Source organism: Thunnus maccoyii, chromosome 24, assembly GCF_910596095.1.
Source record: "Thunnus maccoyii chromosome 24, fThuMac1.1, whole genome shotgun sequence".
Taxonomy (NCBI): domain Eukaryota; kingdom Metazoa; phylum Chordata; class Actinopteri; order Scombriformes; family Scombridae; genus Thunnus; species Thunnus maccoyii.
The window spans coordinates 323,041-345,081 of NC_056556.1; the positions used below are offsets into that span (position 1 = coordinate 323,041).

At 40.1% G+C, this 22,041-nt stretch overlaps 3 protein-coding genes and 1 non-coding gene across 6 annotated transcripts in view; 1 reads left to right on the forward strand and 3 right to left on the reverse strand.

Moving 5' to 3' along the window:
- LOC121891677 (NLR family CARD domain-containing protein 3-like) overlaps positions 1 to 22,041 on the forward strand; it is a 408,525-nt gene that overhangs the window by 119,834 nt on the left and 266,650 nt on the right. The window lies entirely within an intron of this gene.
- On the reverse strand, positions 6,049 to 10,109 carry LOC121891715 (atypical chemokine receptor 3-like). Of its 2 annotated transcripts, XR_006094117.1 has the most exons (3): positions 9,848 to 10,109; positions 6,615 to 8,130; positions 6,049 to 6,254 (listed from the first exon to the last, which is right to left on the reverse strand). XR_006094117.1 is itself a non-coding variant. In XM_042404280.1 (2 exons), exon 2 carries the CDS (start codon positions 8,109 to 8,111, stop codon positions 7,017 to 7,019), a length of 1,095 nt encoding a protein of 364 aa, XP_042260214.1. In that variant the 5' UTR covers positions 8,112 to 8,130; positions 9,848 to 10,109; the 3' UTR covers positions 6,049 to 7,016. The 2 variants fall into 2 exon arrangements, 1 of the variants encoding a protein (XP_042260214.1); XM_042404280.1 differs by having other exon boundaries at positions 6,049 to 8,130.
- Positions 17,336 to 17,407, reverse strand: trnat-cgu. The gene has a single exon. It is a non-coding gene; the product is annotated as a tRNA-Thr (tRNA).
- LOC121891683 (NLR family CARD domain-containing protein 3-like) overlaps positions 17,386 to 22,041 on the reverse strand; it is a 110,603-nt gene continuing 105,947 nt past the window's right edge. Inside the window, exon 17 of the mRNA XM_042404220.1 lies at positions 17,386 to 18,657. Within this exon, the coding sequence (XP_042260154.1) occupies positions 18,570 to 18,657 (88 nt within the window). The 3' untranslated portion in view covers positions 17,386 to 18,569. The remainder of the gene's footprint in view (positions 18,658 to 22,041) is intronic.

Sequence of the window (22,041 nt, forward strand, 5' to 3'; positions counted from 1 at the left end):
GTACATGTTACATGCAGTATATAGTACATGTTATATGCAGTATATAGTACATGTTATATGCAGTATATAGTACATGTTATATGCAGTATATAGTACATGTTATATACAGTATATAGTACATGTTATATGTAGTATATAGTACATGTTATATGCAGTATATAGTACATGTTATATACAGTATATAGTACATGTTATATGTAGTATATAGTACATGTTATATACAGTATATAGTACATGTTATATGCAGTATATAGTACATGTTATATGCAGTATATAGTACATGTGATATACAGTATATAGTACATGTTATATGCAGTATATAGTACATGTTATATGCAGTATATAGTACATGTGATATACAGTATACAGTACATGTGATATGCAGTATATAGTACATGTTATATGTAGTATATAGTACATGTTATATGCAGTATATAGTACATGTGATATGCAGTATATAGTACATGTTATATGCAGTATATAGTACATGTTATATGTAGTATATAGTACATGTTATATGCAGTATATAGTACATGTTATATGCAGTATATAGTACATGTTATATGTAGTATATAGTACATGTGATATGCAGTATATAGTACATGTTATATGCAGTATAAAGTACATGTTATATGCAGTATATAGTACATGTTATATGTAGTATATAGTACATGTTATATGCAGTATATAGTACATGTGATATGCAGTATATAGTACATGTGATATGCAGTATATAGTACATGTTATATGCAGTATATAGTACATGTTATATGCAGTATATAGTACATGTGATATGCAGTATATAGTACATGTGATATGCAGTATATAGTACATGTTATATGCAGTATATAGTACATGTCATATACAGTATATAGTACATGTCATATGCAGTATATAGTACATGTCATATACAGTATATAGTACATGTTATATGCAGTATATAGTACATGTTATATGCAGTATATAGTACATGTTATATGCAGTATATAGTACATGTCATATACAGTATATAGTACATGTTATATGCAGTATATAGTACATGTTATATGCAGTATATAGTACATGTCATATACAGTATATAGTACATGTCATATGCAGTATATAGTACATGTCATATACAGTATATAGTACATGTTATATGCAGTATATAGTACATGTCATATACAGTATATAGTACATGTTATATGCAGTATATAGTACATGTTATATGCAGTATATAGTACATGTTATATGTAGTATATAGTACATGTGATATACAGTATATAGTACATGTGATATACAGTATATAGTACATGTGATATACAGTATATAGTACATGTTATATGCAGTATATAGTACATGTGATATACAGTATATAGTACATGTTATATGTAGTATATAGTACATGTTATATGCAGTATATAGTACATGTCATATACAGTATATAGTACATGTGATATACAGTATATAGTACATGTTATATGCAGTATATAGTACATGTGATATACAGTATATAGTACATGTTATATGTAGTATATAGTACATGTTATATGCAGTATATAGTACATGTCATATACAGTATATAGTACATGTGATATACAGTATATAGTACATGTTATATGCAGTATATAGTACATGTCATATACAGTATATAGTACATGTTATATGTAGTATATAGTACATGTTATATGCAGTATATAGTACATGTCATATACAGTATATAGTACATGTTATATGCAGTATATAGTACATGTTATATGCAGTATATAGTACATGTTATATGTAGTATATAGTACATGTGATATACAGTATATAGTACATGTGATATACAGTATATAGTACATGTGATATACAGTATATAGTACATGTTATATGCAGTATATAGTACATGTGATATACAGTATATAGTACATGTTATATGTAGTATATAGTACATGTTATATGTAGTATATAGTACATGTGATATACAGTATATAGTACATGTTATATGCAGTATATAGTACATGTGATATACAGTATATAGTACATGTTATATGTAGTATATAGTACATGTTATATGTAGTATATAGTACATGTTATATACAGTATATAGTACATGTTATATGTAGTATATAGTACATGTGATATACAGTATATAGTACATGTGATATACAGTATATAGTACATGTTATATGTAGTATATAATACATGTTATATGCAGTATATAGTACATGTTATATGCAGTATATAGTACATGTTATATGCAGTATATAGTACATGTGATATGTAGTATATAGTACATGTGATATGTAGTATATAGTACATGTTATATGTAGTATATAGTACATGTTATATGTAGTATATAATACATGTTATATGTAGTATATAGTACATGTTATATGTAGTATATAATACATGTTATATGTAGTATATAGTACATGTGATATACAGTATATAGTACATGTTATATGCAGTATATAGTACATGTGATATGCAGTATATAGTACATGTTATATGCAGTATATAGTACATGTTATATGTAGTATATAGTACATGTGATATGCAGTATATAATACATGTTATATGTAGTATATAGTACATGTGATATACAGTATATAGTACATGTTATATGCAGTATATAGTACATGTGATATGCAGTATATAGTACATGTTATATGCAGTATATAGTACATGTGATATGCAGTATATAGTACATGTTATATGCAGTATATAGTACATGTGATATGTAGTATATAGTACATGTGATATGTAGTATATAGTACATGTGATATGCAGTATATAGTACATGTTATATGCAGTATATAGTACATGTTATATGCAGTATATAATACATGTTATATGTAGTATATAATACATGTGATATACAGTATATAGTACATGTTATATGCAGTATATAGTACATGTGATATGCAGTATATAGTACATGTGATATGCAGTATATAGTACATGTTATATGCAGTATATAGTACATGTCATATACAGTATATAGTACATGTGATATGCAGTATATAGTACATGTGATATGCAGTATATAGTACATGTTATATGCAGTATATAGTACATGTTATATGCAGTATATAGTACATGTCATATACAGTATATAGTACATGTGATATGCAGTATATAGTACATGTGATATGCAGTATATAGTACATGTTATATGCAGTATATAGTACATGTTATATGCAGTATATAGTACATGTTATATGCAGTATATAGTACATGTTATATGTAGTATATAGTACATGTTATATGCAGTATATAGTACATGTTATATGCAGTATATAGTACATGTTATATGCAGTATATAGTACATGTTATATGTAGTATATAGTACATGTTATATGCAGTATATTAGTATATTAGTGTCTCTGCTGCCTCCTGCTGGCTGCTTTTAGTACTGCAGCAGGACAGTTTATAGACTGATGATTTGTTTGTTTGTTTGTTTGTTTGTTTGTTTGTTTGTTTTATAGTGACAGAGCACATTAATGAACATCAGTATAAAATACAAGATGTAAACATGCTGGAGTCAGAAAAATGTTAATTTACTGTAGACAGTTTAATAATATGCAAATATAAATATAAATATAAATAAACAAACACATTGTAAACACGTCTGCTTTAAAACGGTCACAGTTCATTCAGGTCTTCAGCTGTTAGAGGAAGATGTAGCAGGTCAGTCCAGATGTGCGTCTGTATGACATCACAGCGTCCTCTAGTGGCGGCAGTGTTGCATCACCGCTGTCAGTCCTCACTGAAAGGAGGCGGAGCCTTCATGTGTGTCATGACGTCACCTGACTGATGTTTCTCATCGTTTTAAGGTCACAGAGTGGATTTTATTTTCTTTTTATCTTTAGTTAAAGTTATTTTAAACATATTTGTGACATAAAATCTGCATTATTAATGAGCACCTACTGTGATTGGCTGGAGGTGTGGCCCCACCTTCACCTCCAGCCAATCAGAATGTATCTGTTTGCTGAAGCTGAAAGAAGAAATAACGTTGACTGTTTTCCTCACAGGAGTTACGTTCACACTCAGCGCAACACTGGGCGACACTGGGCGACACTGGGCGGCGGCGGCGGCGGCCGCTCGTGCCAACACTTCCTGCAGACAGAGCGAGGAGACGTCATCCATCCCAAACATCACTTACAGCCTTTAACTAAGACTGGAGCTCATTAAGTGTCTGTGTTCATTAACTCAGTTTAGCCGTTACTATGGTAACAGGTTTGTAAATATTAATTTGACTCCGCTGTGCTTTTTTTTAAATAAGTCACATTCCTCCTCCTGGTAACCATGGAGACGCAGAGTCTGAGACAGGAAGTGAGGAATGTAAACAAGACCTCACGCAGGGTCAGAGGTCACGTCACGCCTCACTTCTTCCTCTGTGGTGGTAAACAGCAGCGGGTCAAAGGTCACGTCACGCCTCATTTCTTCTTCTGTGGTGGTAAACAGCAGCGGGTCAAAGGTCACGTCTCACATTGAAATCACATCTTTCTTCACGTTCGACAGAAACAAGTTTTTCACTTTAACATCTCAGATTTAGTTTGAGTATATAATCAATCAATCAGTCAATCAATCAATCAATCAATCAATGGTGGAAAGCCGACAGATAATCTGAGATTATTTATTTAAAGATGAAAAGATTTAAAATAAATATTTAAATCTTAACTACAGACGTCTCACTCGGACATAAAGTGAAGGACGAACCTGAGCAGAACTTTTTATTTCAACTGTTGCAGGACGAGAAGCTGCAGCATCGACACGCAGACTGCAGATAATGACAGAGTGAGACTGACCTTTGACCTCTCTCTCACACACACACACACACACACAGACACACACACACACACACACACACACACACACACACACACACGGGTTTGTACTTGTGAGGACTGACGCTCACGTCACACATTCCTGAACACACTGAACTGAAACCTGAAACAAACATTTAAACAAGTGAAGACAAAACTCACAAAGGTCCTCATAACAACACACACACACACACACTAACACACACACACTAACACACACACAATAACACACACACACTAACACACACAGGGGCCCCGTCCGGCCCCGAGCTGCACAGTCTGTTATTCTAAACTCTGTTTTCTCCTTCAGCAAACAGCTGAGACGACTGCAGCTTTACTTAATGAAGTTAGAAGTTGTAGATGAATTAATCAATCAATCAATCAATCAATCAATCTAATTTAATGTCTGTAAAACTATCAATAAAATAACAAATCAATCACACATCACTGTATTAAAGACTGAAACCCAGTGAGGTCTAGTAGGAGAGATAAACACAGTCGGACTATGAAGAGTTATTGATCACTGATGAAACGACAGATTAACAGAAGAGTTATTGATCAGTTTCAGCTTCGCTCTCTTTCGTCTGTTTCCTCTCGCTTCACTGCTTTCAGGCCTGAGCTGCCGGTCGTCATGGAAACGCAGCGCTGCCTCCACAATGTGCTCTCTGTGTGTCTTTAGCCCGCTGTTAATTAAAGACTCTCCTCCTCCTCCTCCTCCTCCTCTTCCTCCTCCTCCTCCTCCTCCTCCTCCTCCTCCTCCTCCTCCTCCTCCTCCCCCTCCCCCTCCTCCTCCTCCTCCCCCTCCTCCTCCTCCCCCCCCCCCCCCTTCCTCCTCCTCCTCCTCCTCCTCCTCCTCCTGGCCACTGAGCGCGCTCAGAACCATCTCTGTATTGAATCTTTGTCCTGATCAGGTTTGAATGTTTGAAACAGTGAAGAAGAACGTCCTTCGTCTTTACAGGAGTTTCCTTTTTTAAAAGTGAGCTCACCTCTCACCTGTCTGGCATTTTCAGTCCGAGTGGCGCCTCCGTGCGACTTCACAGCTGTGATCCCGCTGATTGTGGTCATGTGACACCTGGACATGTTCAGACTGTCGGTGTTGAGCTTTCAGCTCAGTTTCACAGTAAGTCGACCCTTTAAATCCGCTTCACGCTCACAAGTACGAGACGTGACGGTTTAATATTTACACATAAATCTTCAGTTTTAATAAAATAATCTAATTGGCTTCATTTAAACCCCAATAAATATTGATTACTAATCATTTCACTGTTTTTATTGAACTATTTCATGCAGATCGTTTAGACGTTAACATCAAATACAAATATTCACAGAATATAAACAGATTTCACATATTTACAGAACAACAGACACTTTTCTTCTTCTGTGGTGTGATGAAGTCAGAAACACATCCAGTGAGTCTAACGACCGTCACCCAGAACCAGAACTATGAAGCTGTTAACGAGCCTGAAATCACACAACAAACACTAGAAATCATAAATAAATCAAATACATGTAGGAATGATTCTATATGACTGAAGTATAGAGGGAGTATTATTACTGTTTAATACTGTAAAAGTATTTAATGACTGATGATTTATAATCATGGAGCCAATTAACAGTGAGGATTATTGATCTCTGGTGTTTATCTGCAGTTGTCTGATGAATCAGAGAGTGAAATCACTGTTAAACTATTAAAATATGTGTTTAGTCCGTTTGTTAGAAGCTCAGATTTAAAACTAGAAACACGAAACAATAAAATGTTTCTACTGATCTATAAAAATATATATTGATCTTTTTAAAAAGTCACTTTGTTGTAACTCAGACTTTTGTCCTGTAGAACGATGACTCTTTATTTCCAGTGATCTGATTGGTCAGCGGTCGGGGTGTTAACCTGTTACCATGGTGATGAAACCCGGAGTTACACCTGAAGTTACCTCCTGCTTCCTGGTTCAGGCCTCTGATCAGCTGACTGTCAACTGACAAACATGTTGCAGTAGAAGAAGAAATCCTCGTTACAGGTCAATAAAGTTTCTGATTTATTATGATCAATATTATTATTGATGTTGTAACATGAAGTTCAGCTTCGTGTTTAATCAACTTCCTGTTTGCGATGAGACTCAATCTGCAGAGGGTCACACTGATCGGGTCAGAGGTCAGAGGTCAGAGGTCAGAGGACTTTCTGATGATCATGTTTGTGCCTCTGGCGGCAGCAGAAGAAGAGTTGGGTCACATGTGTTCGGCGGTCAGCGCTGACTCGCTGTCGGAGGCGTGCGAGGCGTGGATGAGCCTGGCGAGGCCGGTCTTGGCGGAGTACCTAAAGAAGACGGCCTTGATGATGTCACGGCGGCGGCTGCGGTGCAGCAGGCTGTAGAGGGCGGGGTTAATGCAGCAGTGCAGCAGCGAGCAGCACTGCGTCAGGTGCAGCGCCACGTCCAGGAAGTTCTCCAGCCGGCAGCTGAAGGGCAGCGTGCCGAGCAGCGCCAGCGTGTCGACCAGCAGCACGGCGTGATACGGCAGCCAGCACGCCACGAACACCACGATGTAGGCGAGGACGATCCGTCGGCTGGCGCGGCGCTCCTGGTCCGAGCCGGGCGGCAGCGCCGCCGCCAGCAGCATCGAGAACACGGCGATGACGGGAAACGGCACGGCGAAGCCGAGCACGATGAAGCTCAGCTGCACCGCCGCCATCCAGGCCCGAGCGCTGGCGGGCGGGTACACCGGCCGGCACACAGCGCCATCTGCCTGCAACGACCTCACCGCCTGCAGGAAGTAGGTGTCGGGGACGGATGCCGCCAGCGCCAGCAGCCACACCAACACGCACACCAGCCGCCGCAGCACCCGCCTCCTGCGGCCGTCGGGGGCGTCGGCCAGCAGCGTGGCGGACAGGTAGCGGTCCACGCTCATGCAGGTGAGGAAGAAGATGCTGCCGAACAGGTTGACACTGAAGATCAGGTGAGTCAGCTTACAAACGATCTCACCGAACGGCCAGCGGCCGCCCTGCAGCAGCGACGCCACCCACACCGGCAGCGTGGCGAGCACGCTCAGGTCCGCCGCCGCCAGCTGCACGATGTACAGGTGCGTCTCATGGCGGCTCCGCCCCCCCCGCAGGTTCACCCAGAACACCAACACGTTGGCGGCGAGGCCCAACACGAAGATGAAGATGTAGAGGACGGACAGGACGTGCAGCAGCGCGGCGTGGCTGATGGCGCCCGAACACCGCAGCGTCTCCACCTGCGACAGGTTGTCATGGTCACCGGCCGTCAGGTTTAGCTCCGCCCACAGCTCCAGGAGCTCAGTGAGGTCGTTGGTGCTCAGACTCATGACCAGGTCGTCTTTATACCTGCAGACAGGAAGACAGCAGTCACATGACCAGAAAACCCCTGGACCAATCAGAAACCAGCTTACATCAACAAATCACAGACAGAACAAAGACGTTCTCCAACGACTAAAAGTCACAATTTTGTCTTTAAAGCTGATTTTTTAAACTTAAACCTCCATGTGACCTCGTTAACCCGACCACACACACACACAGACAGGTCTATGGTACGACAGCAGGACGTCCGTCTGACAGTGTCTCTGTGAGGACAGATGGACGGAGGTCAGAGGTCAAACATCGACGTCTCTGTGATCAGTTCAGACCTTCGGTTTCAGTTCAAAGTGACGACGTAAATCAGTTTAATGGCTCCTTCAGAGTAAAATAAAGACTCAGAGGTCACGACCTTAAAAATAAAAGTTTACTGTGGAGCTCAAACAAAGAGTCAATTAGTCTCAAATGTTTCATTGATCCTTTTATTGATTATTCTGCATGTTGCTGCTTCAAACTGAGAACAATCTGAGCAGCATAAAAAGCTCTAAAACTATTCTCACATTTCACTGACTGAACAACCAACAATGAGAATAACTGTTAGATGAGCCGAGAACCCCGGACCCCCAAGAGCCCCGGACCCCCGAGAGCCCCGGACCCCCGAGAGCCCCAGACCCCCGAGAACCCCGGACCCCTGGGGGTCTGGAGGGGCCACACACATCCCTCAATAAAGCCACCAGAAACACTTAAAGTGCCATAAAATATTCAGGCTGCCACTAGTGAGGCTCCAAACTCTGAACACGTTAAAGGTTGTAAAGAACAAACATTAATTTAAGGTTCGTTAACTGACGTTTAGTTACAGACTTCCTGGTTCATTGCAGATTATTTTCTCTGACAGAATAATTTATCGTTATTTATCGTCGTCACCAGAAAGTATTGTGATAAAATCGTTTAATGTGTTGCTCTTAAAAACGAAGACAAACAGGAAACACGTGCAACAGACTGAACGTCTTTAATAATAATCTTCAGGAGATTCAGTCTGAAGTCAGATTTCAGGTTTATGTTAATGAGCTCAGCTGCTCTCTTACATACAGAGCAACCATTCAATGGTAAAAGCTGTGTGTCAGATAAGACGCCAGCTGGGAGGCTCCTGAACGCACCATCAAAACACCGTAAAGCACCAGCTGCACTTAAAGTGTCATAAAACACGCAGACAGACTCCTGCTCGTCTCACTGCAGAAACAACCTGCAGAACTCCGTAGAAACACCTCAGTCCAACGACTGTTTCCTTATAAACACGTTATAACACAAACAGGACGGAGCTCCGACTCCGCAGACCATCAACAGACCATCAACAGACCACCAACAGACCATCAACAGACCATCAACAGACGCTGCAACTCACTAAATGTTATTAACGCACATTTCTTCCTCTGAAACACGCCGCCGGCTGTTTGGACCATAAATCAGCTGACAGAAGTGTCTGGTTACTAATAATAATAGAGTTAGCGTGTGAACCATGGCGGGAATGTAGTGATCAATACTGTTGGAACATCCTCAGATTACCATCACATCAAAAGTTAAAGTGAAGCCTGGTGTAACACCTGTGAGCCGAATGCACCGGAGGACGTTATCGATCACTAATCACAGTCAATAGTGTTTCTGATCAGCACGTTCAGCTGCCGCGCTGTCAAAACTCCTCAAAACGAGCTTTTCTTAAAAGGGGGTCTGGCTGAGACCGGAACGACCTTACCTGCAGGATCGACTGGAGACTCGCCGCGTTTCTTCCTCTGATCAGCTGCACAGATCGATAGATATACAGATGATCGATCCGGAGGAGTCCCGGGTCCAGAGGCAGCAGAGACTCCCGCAGCGGCTCTACTGCGGTCTGAGCTGCGGGACCAAGCTGCGGGGTCACTCACGCCGCACACAAAAGCGTCAAACACGCGTGACGTCAGAGTCCCGCCGATGGACTCAGAGAGGTTTAAACACGTGGATGTATGGAGGATCATTACTGACGAGAAACAATAAAAAGATTCATGTTCAAACAGGTAGAAAATAAAATTAATTTTTATTTCGACACATTTCAACCTAAAGGGAATAAAATTAAATTGATCCAATTATTTATTTTTTTACTTTAACATGATTAAAAAGTTTTTAAAAAAGTTTATTTTCCTGATGTGGCCTCAACGATCTGTAAGTTTCATCAGTTTCAATCAAATTATTCAATTATTTTTAAAAGTTTATTTATTTAATACAATATAATTATGACATAAAATATAAATATTTAAATATGCACAAATACAAGTCTAATATATCCAAGACACAAAACAAAAATTAAGAATTTAATAAAATAAATGATGAATGTATCTTTATATTCATAGGCTATAAAATAGAAATATGGTTATATCGTTTCAATTCTCCAATCAAATATATTTATATATTTATATTTATATAATATCAAATACAAGTAATAATATTTTAGTAATAATATATTAATATTTAACCAGATATCAATCTTCACAAAACCTAATATTTCACCTCCCAGTATTTTCTCATTGTCACACATTTCCAGAAAAGCCTCCAGTACGTCTGCTGCGTCGAAGAGAATCTATTTTAGTCTAATGAAGAAGAATTATTATTATTATTATTGTTGTTGTTGTTATTATTATTATTATTGTATTATTCCAGCTGCAGACCTGCCCTCTTCAGCCCCCCAGCCAATCACGGAGGGGACAATTCAAACAGGAAACAGCTGATCTAAATATGTGTTTTTTCATTGAGGATCAAATACTGAATTTATTTCCATAATATTTCATTCAGTTTCAAGTTTATTGGAATTCACGTCCAAACTCATACATTCAGTTTCAAATGATGTTATTCAGATTAAACAATTGAAATATAAATGATTGACAGTCAGTTTGCAGTGACACATACAGTGTTTCTGTGTAAACGAGGATGACAGCAGCTTCCTGATAAAAACAGATGAAGGTCACAGACTACCATTACTCCTCAACCATCCTGATGAAACACATATTTGCATTGTTGTATGTGAACCTGTAACCTGTGTTCTTTCTGTCAATAACCTCATTCTCCTCCACATGTTCAGCATCTTCTTTCAGTGTTTTTTGGCCCTTTGTACCTCTCAGCCAGATGTTCAGATGCCTCGTTGCACTGAAGGCCTTTAACAGCTGCAGCTGCTGACTGTCAGTAAGTCTTCTGAGAGAGGAGAACATGTGGTGGTCCAGTAGCTTGAACACAGTCATCATGTCTTCTTAGCTTCTAGCACCTCCTCTGGTTTCAGTTGTATGTTGTAGTGATCTGCTGCGGTTGTCAGAGGTTGGATTTAACCCCAGAGAGACTCAGGCTCACTGATCTTTTGGCTTTTCGTCTTCTTCATCTACACTGCTCACATCAGTTCTCGCACCACAAGATGATCACATGACAAAGTCCTCCATGAACAGAAGGGTCTGAAACATGAACACTGCCATGGCTGTGTTTACTCAGAGGCACTGAGTGACAGACTTCCTGTTCTCTTCTACACAGCGTGCTATCAGTTCATTTTGTGAGGCTGGACAGACGACTTGCACTCGAGAGAACTGCGGCTTCTGTTTGGTTTGTCATGACCATGAAATGGGATTCCCTGCTTCCCTGAAAGGTGACAGATTAACTACACAGCAAAGCTACTCTCTCCTGTCAATAATTCACCACATTTGCCGCCTGCATCTGTCGTAACACATCAGCATGGTCAGCACTGGCTTTATAGGTCCTCCAGGGCTGCATACTTACCTTGTGTGCTGGTGTTCTGTCGAGGGCTTCCAGTCTCTGAAGCATGAGGAGTCTTTGTTATTTCTGGTCGATTGCCTTCCAAACTGTGTGCATGAAATGATTTTCCACACAGTAATCTGACTATTCAAATATTTCAAACCAACAGGGCTGAAAGGATCTTTTCTGCAGCCCAAAGCTCTCGTGTTGCTGGCTGACCTGATCCTCACATACTAACATTAATAATGAAATGTAATATATACCAGCGACTAACTACTGCCTCCAACCTAGAGTCTGCTCCTGACTCCTGGTCTGCTCCCGACTATTGGTCTGGTCCCGACTCCTGGTCTGCTCCTGACTCCTGGTCTGCCCCCGACTCCTGGTCTGCTCCTGACTACTGGTCTGCTCCCGACTACTGGTCTGCTCCCGACTACGGGTCTGGTCCCGACTACGGGTCTGGTTCCGACTACTGGTCTGGTCCCGACTACGGGTCTGGTCCCGACTACTGGTCTGCTCCCGACTACTGGTCTGGTCCCGACTACGGGTCTGGTCCCGACTACGGGTCTGCTCCCGACTACGGGTCTGGTCCCGACTACGGGTCTGGTCCCGACTACTGGTCTGGTCCCGACTACTGGTCTGCTCCCGACTACGGGTCTGGTCCCGACTACTGGTCTGGTCCCGACTACGGGTCTGCTCCCGACTACGGGTCTGGTCCCGACTACTGGTCTGGTCCCGACTACGGGTCTGCTCCCGACTACGGGTCTGGTCCCGACTACTGGTCTGTTCCCGACTACGGGTCTGCTCCCGACTACTGGTCTGCTCCCGACTACGGGTCTGCTCCCGACTACGGGTCTGGTCCCGACTACTGGTCTGGTCCCGACTACGGGTCTGCTCCCGACTACGGGTCTGGTCCCGACTACTGGTCTGCTCCCGACTACGGGTCTGCTCCCGACTACGGGTCTGGTCCCGACTACTGGTCTGCTCCCGACTACGGGTCTGCTCCCGACTACGGGTCTGGTCCCGACTACTGGTCTGGTCCCGACTACTGGTCTGGTCCCGACTACAGTTCACACACACTGGAATTGATCACAACTACACTCATTATTGTAAGTGCAATTTGTCCTTCACACTCAAATTCTACCTTAAAACCATTTATGAGCAGGTTTGATTGAACTGATGTGTGCAGGATATACAAACTGCTCCAGATCCAAAGATCAAAATGTCTCTGCAGGTTGACGTCTGTGGGTCGGTGCCTTTGACCTTTGACCTTCAGTCGCTGGTCAGACCTGATTGTTTGAATGATTCTGTGTTTCAGAGACAGTTTGCAGGTGAACCACACCTGCAGGCTTCAGGTGTATGAATCGTGTTGAACAGATAAATTCTGCTGAAGCACTTTGAGCTTTTAAAGCAGTCAAAGCTCAAACGATGTGAACTCAGTTAGAAAGAAGCTGCTGCCGTTAAAGCGCTGCAGAAGAAGAAGGACACAACCACATGATTTCATTAGAAGAGCAGCAATCAAAGCTCCAGCCATGGAAACCATGTGGAAAACTGCTCTCGGGTCAGTTCTGCCAACTTTAAACAGCTGTTAAACTGTCTGAACATAAATCAGGACCTTCATGTTGTTACAAACATTCCCCACTGATTTACTGCAGCTGAGAGGACGAAGAGGAGGACGAAGAGGAGGAGACCTTTCACTCTGACAGCAGCTCTACACAAATATATTCACTTTATAATAATAATAAAGAATAATACATTTTCTTACACTTTTCAGGCTCCTCAAAGAAGCTTTACTGAAGTTAAAAATCATAGAGAACAAGACACTAAAACAAGGGAACACATGACATCAACAGCAGCTCTCAAAGCTCAGTCTGGATCCCGGTTCCAGGTCTGGGGCTCGGTCCCGGGTGCTGGAGCAGCTCGGTGAGGTAGAGGAGGTTATGGAGCCAGTGGAGGTTCTGGAGGACAGGCTCAGCGGCTGAGTACTGGACTGGTCTGGTGGTTAGAGAGGAGGACTGGTGTCCAGTACATCACTGCTTCAATCCTCACAATCAAACAAGTGACAGTAACCAGCTGTTCCTTCCTCAACACCACCACAACATCCACCTGTCAAAGATTACAATAAATACTGTTTTTATTCAATGTAAAGTAACATTCAGACACAAGATGTGTTTCAGATAAACATCAGCTGTCTGACAGATAGCTCAGTAAGATGAGCAACAGCTGTCTGACTCTTTATCACACACTTGTTGCTTCCTTCCAACTCACAGCAGATCATCACTTCAATAATAACACACATCACTTCTTCTTTGTTCACTTTCTACTTTCTTATGACAACAGCAGAGATGAGAAATCTCAGCTTGAACAAGCTGCAGCTCTTGTCAGGAGGAATAGCTCAACAGGATGAGCTGCTGACATGCTGGAGTCACAACAGACTGGATGTTGGTTCCAATCCTTGTTCAGGCTCTGCTCTCAGTCTTTACTCTTGATCTTCTTCTCACATAAAAGCAGAAATAGGAGAAGCAGCACACAGCTGTTCGTAGGTAGATTTAGCTCAAGAGGATGAGCTCTTGCACTCAGTGAGTTAAAGGAACCAAAGTTCAATTCCTGACTGAGGAGAAACTTATCGTCAAAACTAACTATCTGACACCATGTCATCATCTGAACGTTTGTTAATTTCCAGCTACGACATATCTTCTTCTTCTTGTCTGCAAAGTATTTAACATGAAAACACTGAAATACACAATACTGCCCCCTACAGACAAACAGGTACACAAGTTGTGTATAAAAACATACCAGTTAACATGCAGGAGATGAAAGTATCACCAGTCAGTTACTAAAGAAAGACACAAAGTACTAATCAGAATACCAGAGTAGTATTTGAAGTATTTGAAGTACTATCATGTATATATTATGACAGCTGTATATAGCGGCTAAGGCAGCTCCTTAATAACAAGCAATAATAACAGTTGCAAAACTCCTCCAACATTTTCAAAAACCTTCATCACAACCTGACGTTTCAGTAAACTTTCAGCCGACAGTGTTTTTCCATCGCATAACCCCCTGATTCTGATTCTGGTTCTGGTTCTGGTTCTGTGGAGGATCAGGGTCAAACATTTGAGTCTTTCTTCTTGGTGCTGGACATTAAAACTCCTCAGTAATCATCTCACTCTCTGAGACAGTCAGGAGCTCTATCTCCTAGAGTTTTTCAACCTTTTCAAAGCAGACACTTCTCTCTTTTCCACTTGTGGCCAAGTGGTAAGGCGTTGCTCTCATAAACCAAAGATCACGGGTTCAAATCCCATCCATGCCTGGAAGACAAATTATTGAGTTCATTGAAGAAAAATGGAGATGTGATTGAATTAAAAAGCTCTAAATAGAGCTCGAATGTGTCAGGGAGGTTTGGAGGTCCAGCTCTAAGAGGAAAAACTCCACTGTTCCAAGAAAGGAAAACCATTAGCTCAGGTTTTAATGATAGTGCTGAGAACCTACGAGGTTGTGAAAACCGTTCTTAGGCATCTCAGTGAGTTTTCAAGTCCAACTTCTAAAGGAACAACTCAAGTTCAGTCCTTCCTTAACTGTTGACCCTCTGATAAAACAAGAGGACGGAAACCTGAACACCTGTTAGGAGGAATAGCTCAGCAGGATGAGCTGGTTACATAGTCCAGTCATGACAGACTTCATGTTGGTTCGAATCCTTGTTCAGGCATTGCTCTCAATCTTTACTGTTGATCTTCTTCTCAGATAAAAGCAGAAATAGGAGAACCAGCACACAACTGTTTGTAGGTAGATATAGCTCAGCAGGATGAGCTCTTGAAAATACTAACACAAAGAAGTGTTGATTTGAATCCCTGTTCAGACACTGATCAAATTCTTTAGTGTTGATCTTCTTCTCAGTAGAAACAGAAATAGGAGAACCAGCACACAGTTAGTTATGAGTAGATGTAGCTCAGTAGGATGAGCAGATGATCCTGCAGATACTCAGTTAGAGTAGAGCTGGTTCAATTCCTAATTGAGAACAGATGTTATTGTCAAAGCTAAAGTCTTTAAAAAAACAACAGAACACAAATACTGCCCCCTGCAGGCTGCTCTAGATCACTGTGTCAATTAAAACAAGTGGAACTGGATGATAATCAATCAGTCAATCAATCAACAACACCCACATCGAGAATGTGACACAGTTTCTAAACTGACTATAGTATGATAAAAAAAAAAAAACAAGTCCTTGATAAAGAACATAACACACCCCGCGCGCCCCCCCCCCCCCCCCCCCCCCCCCCCCCCCCCCCCCAACCAGTGCATAAATAAATGTACTGGTTACTGAATAAGATCCCCATAAAAACAGAATTTAACTGTGTCTGCAGTGAAGCAGCTACTTACTGTCATTATTTGTTGCTAATTAACTAGTTAATTAGTTAGTTATTAAGACACTTCCAACATTTTTCAAAACATTCGTCTCAACTTGAGTAAAACATCAGCTGCTCATGGTTTCCTGTCCCATAACCCCCTGCTTCCACCTCTCCGAAACATCGGGGGAGGACACGGCCCCCCCCCGACCCCGCATCTGCAGGATTGGACATTTGATGATCCAGGTCCTGACAACGGGCGGATTTGAACCAGACGCTGCATCGCTGACGCCTTACGGTCGCGAACAAACCCACCACGCCACCGAGTCCCCTTCACACTGAGAGCTTTTCTCCGGGCGCTTTTAAATCTTTACTTTGGATGTTGGACTTTAAAACCCAGTGAGAATCGAACCCACGACCTCAAAACTTCCAGACTAGTCTCCTTACAGCCTGAGCCACCTGGACTGACACACTGATGTTAGTTTCTTAGAGCTTTTCAGTCTTTACTTTTGGGTTTCTGCCTTTAAAAGCTGTAACTGGGGATTGAACCTACAACCTCAGAGTCTCCAAGCAGCCGTCCTACCTGCTGAGCTGTTGGATCTTTGTTGGTGAGATTCTTTCTCTCACAGTTTTCAGTCTGTCCTCTTGATGTTGGACTTTAAAACTCACTGAGGATCAAACCCACAAACTCTAAACTCTCAGACTAATCTCCTAACAGCCTGAACCACCAGTAAAGATGTTTTCTCAACAGTTTCTTAGAGCTTTTCAGTCTTTACTTTTGGGTCTCAGACTAAAATAAATCTGCTGACCTGGGTTCAAACATGCTCTCTGCTAACTTGAGTAATTAAATAATTTAATCGTGCGGCTCTTCTAGACTTTCCAAATGTTATCAGATCTAATTCTGCTAGTGAAGCGAGTCATTTTGTGGTGTTGTGTGATGCTGAAATCAACCTATCCACTGTTTTACAGGCAGAACGGTAGCGACGCAGTCGGCTGTGAAGGAGCTTATGGCATAAGAACTTGTTGACAGTGTTTTTGTAATTACTCTCACTGCCAGAAGGGGGAGACAAGAGTCCCACAGTCCCGCTATAACTTTTCCAAAGTGGACACACCTCGACGCAATCAATCTGACAAGGCACGGACAGGAATCAAACCTGTGATGTTTGGTTTACGAGACCAACGCCTTACCGCTCGGCCACCACGCCTTGTCAAACTGACTCACAGTTGTGGTAAAAATGTTTGGAGTTTTGTCAGCAACTTGTGTTGAGCTGCTAACATGGCAGAAGACCATTTCTGACCCATTAAAGTTTACTGGTGTGTAATGGACATTATGGCCTCCGGGGGGCGCCAGTGTAACAGCTGACTGCATTTTCTCTTTGCAACATTTAAACCCTCCATGTTTGCAAATCAATAATACTACATATAGATGTTTTTCTGAACGTGTCACTACCTAGAGTTTGGGACTTCATCTTTTATATTCAGAGACACTTTCAAATCTTAAATATCTTTTCTTTTGTGTGTATCGGCTTATATTTCATTTTAGCCTTAAACCGTCGTAGTGAGGACATTTCTGCATTATTTCAACTTCATTTCAATGTTAGACCAACAATAAAAATGTAAATAATAAATAAAACGTATGATAACAATATAATAAAACGATATTAACCAAACCAACAGGAAAAAAAACGATGAAGACAACAAAGATATAAATTTAAGAGCTGACAGTCATATTAAAAAGATATTTCCTTTAAAAACACATCAGGAGTTTGCTAATCAAAGATCCATGAAGACTGAAAGCAGCCTCACTTGTCGACCAATAAACCGTCAGCCGATCTCTGGTGGAGTTATTTTTGTGTTCTGTACATTACAGTACGAACATCAGTGTTATTGATCGGCTCGTGTGTTGAATTCCATACAGTGGCAGCTGGTGATAGAAATATGGGGGGACAAACTGAAGCAGCACTTCATGGCTCAGCAAAAAAAGAAAAGAAAAAGTAAACAAATCTAAAAACAACACAACACTGTAATGTTGCCTGAACACTTCTTGAACATAAAGTTTGTTCTTCTCAATGACTTTCTGGCTCAAGTCGGTCGGCCGAGTCTCTTTTCCACTGACGCTACGACCAAATATGCATTCAGCCTCTCCCGGGTGTTTCTGAGAAAGGTTTGAATCCTCTTCAAGGTTGAGAAGCGGCTCTCAGCTTCCACCGTGGTCATGGGTCATGGGTGTGGAGATGAAAAGGTCCACAGCACCACGACAGGCTTTGATGATGAGACTCAGCTGTCTTCAGCTCGCTTCCATTGAGCGTTGGATCGGCCTTCGTGCCGTTGCTCAGTGCATCTTCAGGAAACGCCCCGTCGTACTGTTCAAACCTGCCCCTGCAGCGAGCTGCCTCTGACTAGCTGGTCTGTCAAGGAGAAGTGTTGCCTGGTGTCCCGGTACGCTATCACAGACCTACAGAGACAAGAATGACAAAAATAACATGTAGAGACGACTAAATACTCATTTCACCCACATCACCTAAAGCTACAACAGGCAACAGTCTAAATAAGGAGTTGAAGTCATTTTTACAGTCTATGAAGTCATAAAAACAGCAGGACCTTAATTTATAGAGCTGCTGCTGCCATCTGCTGGACAAAATGTCAACATGTGAACGCTGCACATCATTGCTTCAGTCTTTTAGTAAAGAATCCTGAAGTTAAAAACATCTTGAAATGAAATTCCCTCGTTGATCATATATCTGATGTAACAACTGTCTATTTAATGCTAAATACAATCTTCATAGAAAATCATCTGCAGCATCACTAATGATTCTCATTTATTCAAAAAAACATTTTAACTTTCAGAAAAAGTCAAAAAAACAAGATGAAAAAAGACAAAAAAACCTAAAATAAAACATGAAAACAGTAAAAGACGTCATGTAGTTACATAACAGACATTCAAACCTTCTAACACAAATAAAAATATATTTTTTAACAAAAGTTTATTCAGTGTCGGTCCAGACTGAAATATCTCTACAACTATTAATTATAATAAAGAAGATAAAACTTTGTATTCATATTTATTATGAACGACAAATATTGATAAACATGTACAGAATATATCTACAGATTTGGATTATAATGAAAATGTTTTAAAGATTATAACGAGTTTAGTCTCATTATTAAAAGTCCTGCATGAAAAACCCTCCTGCAGTAAAAGTACATAAGTATTATGAGCTTGATGTAGTTAAAGTATTGCAGTAAAAGTACATAAGTATTATGAGCTTGATGTAGTTAAAGTACTGCAGTAAAAGTACATAAGTATTATGAGCTTGATGTAGTTAAAGTATTGCAGTAAAAGTACATAAGTATTATGAGCTTGATGTAGTTAAAGTATTGCAGTAAAAGTACATAAGTATTATGAGCTTGATGTAGTTAAAGTACTGCAGTAAAAGTACATAAGTATTATGAGCTTGATGTAGTTAAAGTATTGCAGTAAAAGTACATAAGTATTATGAGCTTGATGTAGTTAAAGTATTGCAGTAAAAGTACATAAGTATCATGAGCTTGATGTAGTTAAAGTATTGCAGTAAAAGTACATAAGTATCATGAGCTTGATGTAGTTAAAGTACTGCAGTAAAAGTACATAAGTATCATGAGCTTGATGTAGTTAAAGTACTGCAGTAAAAGTACATAAGTATTATGAGCTTGATGTAGTTAAAGTATTGCAGTAAAAGTACATAAGTATTATGAGCTTGATGTAGTTAAAGTATTGCAGTAAAAGTACATAAGTATTATGAGCTTGATGTAGTTAAAGTATTGCAGTAAAAGTACATAAGTATTATGAGCTTGATGTAGTTAAAGTACTGCAGTAAAAGTACATAAGTATTATGAGCTTGATGTAGTTAAAGTATTGCAGTAAAAGTACATAAGTATTATGAGCTTGATGTAGTTAAAGTATTGCAGTAAAAGTACATAAGTATTATGAGCTTGATGTAGTTAAAGTACTGCAGTAATTAATGAATGAATACTTTTACTGTAGGAGGGTTTTAATGCAGGACTTTTACTTGTAATGGAGTATTTGTACATGCAGTATTGTGTAGTGAAGTAAAGGATCTGAGTACTTCTTCCACCTCTGGTGTCGGTTGAATCTCTTCTGGACTTTACTCAGACTAAATAAACATAACTGTCGACTCTGAGAACGACTGACGGCCTTTTTCATGACTTTCTAACATTTCATAGACTCGACACTTGTATGATCAATAAAACTAATGGATCCATGAATCAGAAACGGTTTGTTCCTTGTTGTCATGGTCCGTCCTGCAAGAGGGAGAATCTGAGCAGAAACCTGCAGCCAGACAGCGAGGCAGAGAGAGCCAATAGGGTCCTTTGGCTCGTGGCTCCTCTCGTGGGTTCGGCCCTCCGCGGACAGGTATAGAGGCTTCATGACCGCCGGCAAACAAACACCATCTTATGGTAAACATGTCAATATTTACTCCTGTAGTCATTGATTGATTTTCATTTACCGTTATCACTGTGTTCCGTGTAATTATCATTTTGATAACAGTAACAATAGAAATAAATCAATGAAAAAAAAACAGTCCAAATTACGTCTTCAGATCATTTCCAATGTTTCAAATACTCACACAGTAAAAATATGTTCTGCAAAATGTAGAAGACTGCCATGAAACAGTTATACATTTACCATTTAAAGACATTATTATTATTATTATTATTATTATTATTATTATTATTATTATAAGAGCAGAAACAGATGTGATTTGTCTTTTTGATTGGAGATAAATGTCCAATCAGAAGCAGAGACATCCAGATATTAAAAGAACAACATAAAAGCAGCAAATATACAAAAATCCCTGAAATAAAGAAGCAAATATACGGTTCAGATTTCAACATAAATGTGGATTGTAAAGCTGCGACACAAATAAAGTTTGATTTTCCAACATGTGAAAATGTTCAGGACTGTAAAATCAGACACATGTTTATTTCTGATAATAAGAGTTTCTTAACGGACTGTAAAAGTCTTGTTTGGTGACATTTGGAGAAAGATTTAGTTTTTCCAAACCTGCATGTTCAGCATGATGGAAATAGAAAACAGCTGTTAGTTTGGATGAAGTTTGACAGCAGGAGTCCAGATGTTTTCTTCATCTTTCAAATGAAGTGAAAAAGAGAAAAATGAGAGTTTTTCTGTGATAAAGTAAAGTGGAGAACTGTACCTGGATCTGTAGATGTGATGGTTTCTCCTCCATGCTTGCAGCTCTGTGTGCAGTCTGTGTTTGGATGTTGAGCTGTGAGCTTTTGACTTTCTTCTTGGTTTCCTCTCTCAGCTCCTCGTCACATACCTGATCTGACCTCTGACCTCTGACCCGCTGATCGTCACAGCAGAAGAAGACAAACGGACGTCTGTATTCACTTTGTGTGCAGAAAGTTAACCGACACACGTGTTTCACTGTTTTCTTCCTGGAGAAGAAAACACTTGCTTTTTGTCCAAAGCACATTTTCCAAATATAACTATTAATGTTGATGATTTATATCAAAATGTGACTTTTCATTCAAAGTTGAGTTGTGTGAAGGTTGTAGAAATGAGAAACTGACCCTGCGCTAAACTGTGTGTGAATAAACAATAGAACTATTAATAATGTTCAGCTTATTATTAGAGTGCCATTTTTCTGAATCTAACAATAAAGATCAAATGAAAGCTTCTATTATTATTTATGATCCTTTTTTATTGGACATAACAGGTGATACTGCAGTTCCATTTATTTCTGCCTGAGTAACATAAACATACAAATGATCAACTTTACTTGGTACAACACAAAAACAGGAAATAAGAAACATT